This window comes from Microchirus variegatus (assembly GCF_963457635.1).
Source record: "Microchirus variegatus genome assembly, chromosome: 22".
NCBI classification, from domain to species: Eukaryota; Metazoa; Chordata; class Actinopteri; order Pleuronectiformes; family Soleidae; genus Microchirus; species Microchirus variegatus.
The window spans coordinates 2,893,822-2,906,676 of record NC_139823.1 but is presented as its reverse complement, the minus strand read 5'-3'; the positions used below and the strand labels follow the sequence as shown (position 1 = coordinate 2,906,676).

At 41.0% G+C, this 12,855-nt stretch overlaps 1 protein-coding gene across 1 annotated transcript in view; it reads left to right on the top strand.

The window, feature by feature from the left end:
• Positions 1-3,065: 3,065 nt before the first annotated feature.
• gsk3ba (glycogen synthase kinase 3 beta-a) overlaps positions 3,066-12,855 on the top strand; it is a 32,131-nt gene continuing 22,341 nt past the window's right edge. The window contains exons 1-2 of the mRNA XM_083908278.1: positions 3,066-3,793; positions 11,448-11,641. Coding sequence (XP_083764404.1) covers positions 3,706-3,793; positions 11,448-11,641 — 282 coding nt within the window. The 5' untranslated portion in view covers positions 3,066-3,705. The remainder of the gene's footprint in view (positions 3,794-11,447; positions 11,642-12,855) is intronic.

Genomic DNA, 12,855 nt, shown 5'->3' with positions numbered 1-12,855 from the left:
AAAACCTAAAATGGTCTCAGGTCATTCAAGAAGCCTGAACTCTTTCTAACAAGCCCTTTATAATGGGATAAATAGTATCTAGTGCTTTTGTTTCTGATTAATAAAGCATCTACAAGTGCTTTGTTCTTCAATTAAAAGCCATCACTATAAACAATAATGAAGGGTTGCCAGATTGTGAAAATCACTTTGTTTAAAAGGAGGTGAAGAGGTCAGGGAACAACGTAGAAAGCATTTTATTTATGTCAAATGTATCATGACTAGACAAAAATGACCATGCATTTGTATATAAGTTGAGTTAATTTTATTAAATGACATTCATTTGAGGCAGAAGCACAGGAACACAAATAACTACTACGCACAATATGGACAAAGAGATTATCATCATAGGATAATCTGGTAATTATGTCAATTATTGTAATAAATGTCAGCTAATTAAAAAGATGATTAGAAAAGAGGCGACTGTGGTTTTTAATCGCTTTATGCGTAGAAAATGACAAAATCTGGTTTGACAGATTCATTGAGCTATAGATAATTCATGAATTTCACAAATCTGAGGTTAAAGTCAAAGTAGTTATGTCATACCTCACAATGTGTTTGTGTAATGCATACATACAAATCAACATATATAGATATATGAAACTATTGTGGCCTGTTATGTACAGTACAGAGGTGAGAGTTGAGCAAAGGGAGTTATAATATGGTGATATGCAAAAGGATAGTTCATGTTTTTGACTTTGTGTGAGTTCATGACGTTGCCACTGTCTCTGAGAACCAACCTGAAAACTGTCACCGTCATTGAGGACACAGTGAAAAACAGATAGTTTCTGCTGATAAAAACACATCCTCACGCGTGTGTCCTAAGAATGTGTTTGCCACATTATCTCACATTTGTGGCTCGCTTGGATACAGGGGCTGCTCAGGGTCACAGGGTGTACTGCTGCCACGTTTGTGTCACTCAAATCCTAACACATGGTTTTAAACAGTCTTGTATGAAGCACGTAAAAGGGATACTTGAGTAAAAGTACAAGTATTGAAGTTGAAGTCACTTTTTATAGTATAACTGAAGTAAAGGGTTGAGCCATGGTAGCTCAGTGATAGGCCGAGTTGTCTTTCCACTGGAAGGTTGTGGGTTTAATTTCTAGCTCTGTTAGTCTATATATATGTGTCCTTGAGCAAGACACTTAACCCCATGTTGAAGAGTGTGAATGAGTGACTAGTAAAACTGTAGTGTAAACAGCTCATCAAGACTAGAAAAGTGCTATAAATACAGATCATTACCAACTCTTCTTCTGATTTTATTTGATACTTACGATTAATAGAGTTAGGGTTAGTTAGGTTACCCTAGGGCACGTGTGTCAAACTTAAGGCCCTGGGGCCAGATGTGGCCCGCGAGTGATTAATTGGTCCTAAAAATCTGTGTTAAAATAGGTCTATGCTACTTTAAGGTGTGCGTTGACCATAAAGTACATTTCCCATAATGCATGGGGATTGCGTTACCCGCACAGTGATGGCATCCCGCCACTAGATCACAGTGTATGACTGTAAACGCATCACGCAACGAGTGAAATTGAGATTGAGACTGTGATCGCAGCAGAATGTGTTCACAAAAGCAACAACCAAAAACAAGTATTTTTCTGTATTCTGTATGACAATTATATCTGGTCCTTTGAGGATAACCATTATGTTGATGTAGCCCTCAGTGTAAATGAGTTTGACACCCCTGCCCTAGGGTAACCTAGTTAGGGTTAGTTAGGGTACCCTAACCCTAATAAAGATAGTTAGAGGGAAATGAAGAGGAGTGAAAGTACACAATTTATTTAGTAAATGTAGTGGAGTAAAAGTTGCTATAAATACAAATAAAGTACAGACATGTGACTGTTGTACTTAAAGTTGCATCATGTAATAAATCTAAAGCAACTGGTCATAAAATCCTCCTAATATGTCACAGAGACTCAGGAATAATGTTCATATAACAAACTGAACTCACCAACAACAACAGTACAGACAAAATATGTGCATTAAAAAATATATATTTTGCAGATTGCAAATCATGTTTATGTTTTGAAATCATGTTTTGGCATGTGTCGCCACCTACCGCCGTCTACCAATCGTTGCAGTCAGTAGAGTCTCAGCTTCCGAGTAACCACGGGTTGCCAGTTACGTCAGAAAACGAAACCTCAAAGACCTTGGTATTTTGAATTTGAATGTAGTTACTGTTTTTGGCCACATTGTTACATATGGCACCTTTAAGTACAGTCAAAGTATTTGCACTTCATCACATTACAACACTGTGTTTAAATACAGAAGTCACATTTGAACTTGGTGATGGAAGCAGCAGTGGATCGACAACTTCCGTGTGCCATGACATGAGACACACGCAAGGTCAACAGCAGGTGAAGAACACGTGGGGTGACATTCTTACTACGTTTATGTTCCATGGGTAATTAAACTGCCTGGTGATTAGAAAGTAATAATAGTAGTAGAGTGTAAAAAAATATATAGGCAGGCTTTTGTCACCAACATAGCAACAGTTCAGCATGAGCACTGGTGCACTGTGACAGCTGGCTCCATTTGAACAGACGGTCTGCTTCCGGAGCCTCCATTGGCGGACACAGTCGTCCGTCGTGGAAGCAGATCCGCCCACTCTTCCTGCCGCGGCGTGGGGAAAAGCCTTTGAAGTCACGAGGGAGGTGCCATGCAAATCGTGCCATGTGGTGCTCGAAAGCCGCCTTCCTATTGGACCGATGGGCCGCGGTCGACGCCCATTTCTAAAGGATAGCCTCTCTGATTGGCTCAACTGGCCTCCCCAGATTCGCTGTTTGCGCGTTCACATTTTTTCTATTCCCGTTTTACTCTTACGCCAGCAGCGTGAACGTCCTCCCACGGCCGCGGAGGGTTCCCTCTCTCCCTTTACGTAAATGGCGTAGTGTCGGTAGGCAGCGACAAAGACAGCGAGCTTGAAACCTATGGGGAAGGAATAAAAAAAGAAATTCGGCTTCGTCGCGCTCCGCTCTCGCAGACCAACGTTTTACCGGAGAGCTCGCTGTCCCGGGGCCTCCGTAGAGACACCGACATTTAACGGCGGTTTTTAAGCGACCCGTGAGCCGCTGAATTCGCCGAAGTAAAACTGTGTCAACTGGCAGGTTTTCCGTTGGACCGTCTGTAGGCTAGCGTATAGCGAGGGAGCCGCCATGGCAGTCGGATCATTGAGCCTCCACATCGGGATATGAAGAGGAGCTGCATGTGCCCGAATCGTCAAGGTAAAAGCGCCACATTTGCCGTGACCCGAACCGGATCTTTAACTCTGAACATCTGAAAGTCATCTTTGTGAAGCGGATTCTGCTCCCACAAGGAAAACTGCAGTTGTTTTTTTAATAGCGGGGGGAGCCACAGGGAGAGGCCAGATTCATGACTATTTCAGTCGGAGACGTGTCTTCAAAGGCCCGCTGAACAGAAAACCTGGACCATAAAGAAGGAAACGATGCTCTGATTGAGCGCTGCTGGCAAAAGAAAAGGCTCGTTGATTCGGTGATAGCGAAGCGGTGTGAAGGATCCGAGGGGGTTTTGACTGTCCTCCCTGTGAATTACGCTGATATTCGTTTACTGGCATCCTCTTTTGGATGAGAAGACTCGGCCAATCGATCAGTCCTGCCGTTTAGCAAGTCACCCACTGTCTCCAAAGAAGAGAATCGAAGGGATCGGATCATGTCGGGTCGGCCCAGGACCACATCCTTCGCGGAGAGCTGCAAGCCAGTGCCGCAGCCCTCTGCTTTCGGCAGCGTCAAAGTCAGCAGTAAGTAATTCAGCATGCAGCATGCAGACACACTGTCAACTACACGTTGTCCCTAAATGTTCTCAATTGAAGCACTGAATTATGTCTGTATCACTAACTAAGGTTGGCCCGGTGCTGACTGACTGAGTGGCACACGCACGCACTGCGCGCCCCGGCGTGAGCCCAGTCAGCCCTGGTTAGCAGGGTTAGCAGGCCGCGCCGGGCAGTGCCGGGCCAGTGGAAGGTAGCACTGGCATTAGCCCAGGTCTTCAGAACGTCTACCGTAGATCCGGTGTCATTACTGTGCATTTGAACGTCTATCAGATCTCGTAGCCATGTTACTACACATCATCAATCGTATGCGTAATGAGGTTAAAGCGACAGGGCCGGTGTGTTACGCAACTGTCAAAGCGGAAGGTGCGCCCATGGTGGACTCGGGCGAAACTGACGTGATCATAGAGAGCGAGTGAGAGAGAGAGGGCTGGTTCTCTGGGTCCTGTATGTTCCGTGGGGCCGTGTCGAAATCAGACGTCGCGACGACTCGACTGGAGGGGGTGTGACACATAATATCCTGTTCATGAAGTGGCACCGTGGCACAGGCTGATTATAGATGGAGCCACGCTGAGGCCTACCTGCTAAATGCTCAACCTAACGGTGTCGCTCTATGGTCAAATCACTGTTCACTTGTGCAGAGCTGGCTCAGGCCCTAACGTCAAATAGATTTCACTCTCCTGTGATCCACCATCACCAACTGTTGTCAGTCTTTGCTAATTCATAGGTTGTATGCAAGCAATGACCACCATTCATTTTCAATATATTGTTATAGTATGGCACCTCTCTCTGATCGTCATTGACTTATAATATAATATTTTACTAATTGCTCATCTTGGGGGCCACATTGTCCCTGAGCGACCACTTCATTTGCTTATGCAGTGGCCTTGTTCTTTCCACATGCTTTCTAACTAGCAACATTTTGTCATGTGTCAAAATACTACCTCATAATAGCAACCTTGTGTCTAAAAATCTGATTTCCATTTACATGTAACTCAAATTTTAAAGGTGCTACGTGATATATTTAGGAACATTTAGTGGCAGAAATGTATTATAGGCTACTACCCATAAGTATGTTCGCACAGGTGTGTCATTGTTATAAATGTGTGGTTTGCGTAGCCATTAGAATAAGCCCTGTTTCATGGAGCCCATCGTCTTGTGCCATCGTATTTCTACAGCTGCCCAAATGGACAGACCGTTCCAAATGGAGTCCTCCATTTCTTCATTCTTTCAAATCTGCAGTCTCACATTAGATGTTGCCAGTTCTTAAATACTGGTGTGACAATTCAGTCACAAGAACTGTCAAAATGTCATCCTTTATTTGCCAAATCTGTGTCAATTACACTTAATTGCATTTACCGTTTTGTTTTGTGTGCAAAATGCACATAAAACGGGCACCTATTCACTGCTACTAGAGCATTTATCTCTAATATGTTGATGTGACATTTGACAGTTTTTTATCTTCAAATTATAGTGGTCTTCAAGCTGTTCTAATGCTGTTGTTTTTTGTTTTTTTTACTGTAACACCCACATTATCGGTGACTAATGACAGCTCTGACTGGAAATGTCTGGCTACCTGGATTTACCGTTTTCTTATCTCATATGCAGACACATCTGGGTGTGTGTGAGGAAAAATTGAGGCTGTTAAAAATGCTGTTGGTGCTTCAGGGCTATGATGTGATCACGATGAGTGTTAGTGGGGAGAGGCCTGAGGCTCAGCCTCTCCTCTGGGCTGTGGCACTGAAAACCACTTAGCTGACACACACACACATACACAGAAAGAAGCACTAACCCAATACTTGTCTTGCTCCAGTTATGGGTGTTGAAGATTTGGTGTGTTCCTGTCAGTGTGGATTATTCATAGTGATGTCACTGTCCAAAGTAAAAATGATGATGTCCACTAAGTTGAGAGTCTTTGGCCTAATTATCGTGCATATGTACTCTACTGAATTTGCAAATAAACGTGATGCTGACCCCTTGGTCTTAAGAATGCATTCGTTTAAAACCACAGATTTGCAGTGGTTTCTTAATCTGAACATATTTTTATCCAGGAAACACAGCTGGTAAGTCGCTGCATTATTATTAACCAATAATGGATGGAGATCAAATTGCCCAATTAACTGGGTGTTAAATGATCAGATACCTGCAAGCAGGTGGTGTTCAGCTCCACAGAGAGAAGGAGAGTTGATTGCTCAATTGTCCCTGGAAATAAAATGTTTCATGCAATTAAAGTATAGTATAGTAGATCATTAATTAAACATTTAATATGGAGGGTTCCTGGCTCTTTGTACCACGTATCTTCAATTTTCTCTTCTTCAGTTGTGACAGTGAAAATCTAAATACATTATATTATATATATATATTTTGTGCTTTTTCTCAACTGTGGAGTTGTCAATAAATTAAAATAACCAGAAAACCCTTGCCTGTCGAGCAAGTTTCTGTAGTGAGTGTGGCAATATCAAGTTGATCAGTTCTTTTATTACATACATACCTAAGTAGTCTAGTTAAACACTTAAGGATAAGGACAAAAGGCACTTGTTGAAGTAATCAGACTCTTATCTGGTGCACAGCTGATGAACATGACTGAGGAACTGATTTGATGTCTGCTGAGTTGGCTGCCACTGATCCTGTGAGACACATGGACATGATAAAAGCAACTTCGCTTATTAGTTAACCTGTTCTTTAGAACAGGGTAATTAATATTACATGAGTAATAAAATATGGGAGAGATTATGGTTTTCATTCTTGTACCGTTTTGATCTATTGTAGTTTTCACAAAAAAGACCGTATTCGTCTGAGTGAAATGACTAGAACTGAACTTTATGGTATTCATAATACTAAAGATTTGTTTTTAATAGCATGCATTCCCTCCTCTAAATGACGCACTAAGGCACTAATAGTCAGACCCAGAGGAAAACTATATGTTCACTGAAAAATAGTGGTGAAAAAAAGGGCCCATTATGAACCCTTGGACACAAAGGTGGTGGCTTCCATTTGCGTGTTTTGTATGACCAGCTATTAAGCTTTCTGTTATTTGAGACAAAGGAAGCTAAATCTTCACAATTGGAAAGCTGTAACCAGCAATTTCCTTCGGACAAAAACAATGACTCCGTAGTAAAAAAAATTCTGGCAAAAGTAATGGTTTTTCCCCCATCCACAAGAGAAGAGATTGCAGAAAGTTCAAAGATGCACTCGAATCAGAACAAAAATGTTATTCAGAGCTACACGACCTACAGCAACAGCTGTGTTTTGATGATTGAGCTTAATGTTGGTATCTACGTGGACATGTTGTCTTTTTCTTCTCTTTGTCATTGAGTGCTAATCTGACCTCCACCATCCTAATACACATGCACTGTTTCACAAACACGGTCATCTGTGTGAATAACTTGGCTGCTGATCTCAAGCAGCTGGAGCCAGTGTGTTCTGAAGAGAACACTCCTACCCCTCCTACACAGGCACACGGAAACGCACACACACATGCATATACATGCATACATTCACACACTCGCACGAGCGCACTCTTTTTAGGTTTTGTTTTTTTGGGGGTAAGGCAGCTGGCCAAGAACAATAAGCAGCTTGTTTAGCATTTCAAAGCCGCAGCTCTCTCCCCTCCTTTCCTTTCTCCCCTTTCTCACATTTAGCAAATGATGATGGGAACAAACAAACTAATTGCAATCTTTGATATATATATTTTTTTAATGAAACAGCAGGAAGGGAACACGCTGAATCATTCTGCACTTAAAAGAGAGCTAGATCTTGAGGCGAAGAAACGTGAGAAGATGATCAGAGTCTGCTCAGTTCACTTGGGTGTAGTCGGTGTGGTTGCAGAACTGGGCAGCCATGGCTCTGCAGGTTGCATGTCACTCTGATATTTAAAAACCCCCACACATTAGATCTGGTCAGAGACACACTGTTATCTTGATGTCAGCAATGTTTGGCAAAGCTTGGCATGTGTCAGCAGTGACGTTCAGATGTTCCAGCAATGTCGTAAATGATCTCATCTACCTTTTCGAACGCTTTTCCATGACCGTGCACTTGTACATCTACACCAGGGGTGTCAAACTAATTTTCACTGAGGGCCACATGGTTACCCTCAAAGGGCCAGATGTAACTGTCATACAGAATAAATGTAACTAAATGTAACCAAATATAATGTAAAATAAAGGTAACTACTACGTAACATATTGCTATATAACTTTCTGTATTTATTACTTATTCAATTTCACTCGTCGCATGACGCATATACAATGATACACTGCGATCTAGTGGCGGTGCCGTCACTTTGCGGGTAACGCAATCGCCATGCATTGTGGGAAATGTAGTTTATGGTCAACACGCGTCTTAAAGCAGCATAGACCTATTTTAACACAGATTTTTAAGACCAATTAATCACTCGCGGGCCACATCTGGCCCCCGGGCCTTGAGTTTGACACGTGATCTACACGCTCACAAAATACTTTCATTCATTTGCTACTGGTCTGTTTTCATATCACGTGTTGCTCAAAAATGTCAAAACACCAACAACGTTCTGCACTTGTGACAAAGTATATCGAGACCTAAATACGCCCACAATAACGTTTCGGGATTAAGCTTTCAGCCTCAGTGTTTGCGTCAGTGTGCGTGATATTATAACTGAACTGCTTCATATAGATGTGATTATATAGATACATTTTTGGCTCAATATCTGGAAGGAATGAATATGTATATGTGTATATATGACCACATTTTCTCTTCGTTGAGACGTTTTTGTTTGACAGATACTATCCAGACTTATGTCCGTTTGGTTCAAAAGAAAACCCCTTAATACAAAACTCAGTTTAAAGGCGTCACCCATCACTGTGATTCAAGGCATTAATGTTTGTCTGCATTATTCATTATTGTTGAGTAATATTTAACTATTGAATAATTGCAACAATTTGGGCATACCACTAGTACACAAGTGTGAGTTTCAATAAATTATTTATGGGTTTAAATAAGGGTTTGTAAGATTTTGAGTGCTGCGTATTGGACATCGGAAGACATTTAATGATATCTAAATTTCCACACTGAACACATATCAATGCACATGTCAGAAAAAAAAGGTGTCTAAATGTGTGAATTTTAAAGGCACCATATGTAAGAATGTGGCCAAAAACGGTTACTACACTCAAATTCAAAATACAGAGGTCTTTCAGGTTTTGTTATGGAGCTCAGACGTAACTGGCAACCCGTGGTTGCTCAGCAGCCGAGACTCTACTGACTGCAATGATTGGTAGACGGCGGTAGGTGGCGCCACATGCCAAAACATGATTTCAAAACATAAACATGATTTGCGGTCCGCAAAAGCATTTTTTTAATGCAAATATTTTGGCTGTACTGTTGTTGTTGGTGAGTTCAGTTTGTTATATGAACATTATTCCTGAGTCTCTGTGACAATAGGAGGATTTAAAGGCCAGTTGCTTTAGATATATTCCATAATGCACCTTTGATTTTTTTATAATAACATTTATAAAACACGGATCCTGATTTGAATCGGGAACAGAAATGTGTTGGTAACAAATGCTTGGTCCTTTTTAGGGCAGCAACTATTGATTATTTTCATTATTGATTAATATGTAGACACATTTTCTGGACCAAGCGCTTGGTCAATTTAATGTGTATCCGCAGTCATTATGTCATCACGTGCCTTCTTTTGTCCTTAAATAAAAACGTTTCTGATAATATCAAATTTAGTAATAAATTGAATACACCATTCAGCCATTAATAATCCAGCTTAATGTCAATAAAAAATACCAATGTTTAACGCATCTAAGCATATATTTTGATTATTTTTGATTGGACACTATAAGTTGGAATCTTTGACGTATACCCAACCACAAATGATGGCCGGCAACTGCTCAAAGACTTTGCTGTTTGGACATTAGCTGTGTCCATTTTTAGGCCTGAGCTGCCCTTTTTGACCTGAATAAATTGATACCTTTGGCTAAACAGCTGTCTCTCTCTACTGTCTCACTTGTAGTTGAATCATATCATATATTCACATGTGCTGTGTTTTGTATCACTAGTTACAGTGTATGTTTGTGACTGGCTGATTGAAAACATAGCCACTGCATGTTGCATGGTTTTTGTTTCATTATACTATTTTCTAATGCATCACATCTGAGGATCATTTCTTTCACTGTATGTGAAGTGATGCTCTTTGTTTGTTTGAATGTTGAACATTTCATTAAATGAATGGAATGGAATCAGACAGATTATGAAAATGATTATTTTTTTCATTTTGACCAGATTATTGTGTCAAAGGGTCATACTCCACTCAAACGGCAATATACGCAAGAAAATGCAGTCTCTGAGGTGCCTGTGTGTGCACAGATTTTTCTCACGGTTTGAGGAATTGCAGAGGCGTTGTAGAAAAAGCCCTGCTGGAATATTTCTCTCTCTCTCTCTCCGTCTCTCTCATATAGAAAATCTATTTCTGTTATTACAAAATTGGACATGGTCCCGGAGAAAGAAAGGTCTGTTCGTCTTATTCCCCTTCATCTCACTTTTAGTTCCCTCCCCTTTCCTCGTGTTTTGGTAATCACCTTTTCAGTATTTGGACTGTCTGTTGGGCACATTTTTTCAAGGTTCACATGGTTGCATATATAAGTAAATGCATCAGGCCACTAAATCTCTGGCTTTTTCAAAATATAGTCTTTCTTTTTTTCTTTTTGTTTAATAGTTTAAACCTTGCATTTTGTAGTTTTTAAAACTTGCACAATGACTAGCATCAGGCTGGTGTTTTGCCAGAAGTCAGCACAAAGTGTTCATGTCCTCCCCGTATTCTTGCCAGTGTTCTCAGTGTGATGTTGTTCTACTACCACAGCACGCCGCGGCACATGACATTTCTATTAAATAATACCAGGCCATGCTTATTAAGCAGCGCTAATCCACTCATCTGCATGATTTTGTGCCCACTGTGACCTGTTGACAAATCTCTCAGCACCTCACTCAAGATGATTTCACGATGTGCACTAGTATGACCTACTTTAAGTCATGTGGTAGGATGCAGGTGATATTTGGAGCATTTGTCTTTCTTTCCACGATCTAGAGGCATCACGTTTGTACAACACGCAATCTTGTCTGGTTGTCTTTTTATCTGCTTGCTGATGGCTGAACTTTAGCCTTTAACCCCTCTTACACAGACTGTTCAAGGCAGCAATATTGTGCCTTTATTCTAAAGGTGCATTTAACTAAAGGGAGTCATTATTGTCTCAACTTTTATACTGGAGGTATTTGTACAATATAATGGTTTGTTTGGGTCAGTAGGACTGCAACTTACTTCAATTTATTTCAATCAATTATTTTTTCAATTAATTGAATGGGCCATAAAATCTCAAAAAATAAATTGTGCAAATCTGGATCATCGTTTGTGATCATCGTGTCCTCAAATGTTTTTTGTTCAGAAATCAGACATGTTTAGTTTTTCTGACACAGAAGAACAAAGAGACCTGGAAATACTTATATTGTTCTCTCAGCCAAGACAGTTGACAGCAGACATACTCATTTGCCATAAGATGATTCATTTTGATAATGACTAATGCTGATAATTTGCTTAATTACTACCATGTTCTGACCATCTCCTGTTTCGTGTCTCTCTTTTTAGGAGACAAGGATGGAAGTAAAGTAACAACAGTCGTAGCCACTCCAGGCCAAGGCCCTGACCGGCCACAGGAGGTGAGCTACACGGACACGAAGGTTATCGGCAACGGCTCATTCGGCGTCGTGTACCAGGCGAAACTGTGCGACTCTGGAGAGTTGGTGGCCATTAAGAAGGTCTTGCAAGACAAGAGGTTTAAGGTAAAACATTCACTCATTACTCCACACAAATACAGTACTTTATCTTCAAGCTCACTCAACTTTCTCACTTGTCAATAATGAAAAAGGGAAGGAACAAGAAAAGCAGTGCATAAATGCTGACGATGATCTCCTTTCCTGAGATTGTGAACCTAGTAACTGTGAGCGGCATGAATGGTGTGTTCTTTCACAAGAACAGTGAGATCAGAGAATCTGCAAGATGAGAGAAAACCAAAGAAAAAACCTTTCAAGGCTGCGACACGTTCCTGCTTTGATGTATTTTCCTGCAGAAACTTTGTGTGTGTGTGTTGATGGCAGGAGGGCCCGGTCTCCCACAAACAAACTTGAACCCATTAACCCTTATGTCAGGTTTGCCTCAGTAACCAATGAGGAAATGTCATATTTCCGTCCAAGCAAAGCTCTGCTGGAATCCTCCTCCTGTGCTGTGAATAGATTTGAATGATGGCTTGTTGTTCCTCTGCTGGGGCAACATTGTCTCTGCTCCTCAGGTCGGGGGGCCTCAGTGTCCCCCGCTGCTTTTTTTTACAACACACAGATTGAAGAGCTGAGACTGCCAGGCCTGCAGGACAGCTGTGTGGATTCTCATTAAGTTGTGTATATATATATGTATATGTGTATGGGTTAGGGCTGCACCAACATGAATAGGCTTAAAGGTCCCATATTATGCAAAATAAACTTTTTAATCATTTTAATACTTATATTTGGGACTCTGGAGGCCCTACCAGTCGCCAAAGTGTGAAAAAAGATGACTCACTCGTGATTTTGTGGTCCTCAGTCTAAGTACAGGAGATAAAACACAGTCCGTGAAAAGTTCTATTCTTGGCTCCACAGTGCAGCAAAGAGTTCTACACAAACTAACAAACCAGCCTCAGAGGATTTGTTATATATTTATATTTGATGTTGTATATGACGGCTATGTGCCTGCTAGAGCCTGCAAATGATCACTTTTCCAAATGCTAACTGCTGTTAGCTCCCAGTAGCCTCTGTGGCTGATGTCATATACTGTCCCATAAGTTTTGTTTTTCAGTCTTACAGTTTTCCGTAAACAGGGCATCGTTTCTTCCATCCATACAAAACCTCCCAACACTAATCTAAACACTGTAGTACATACAGTATGCCAGGTACCTGTTGGTTTTGTACATGAAAATTCACAAGTGGTATTTTTTCACTCAGCGACCCATGTTCCAAAAATAGTG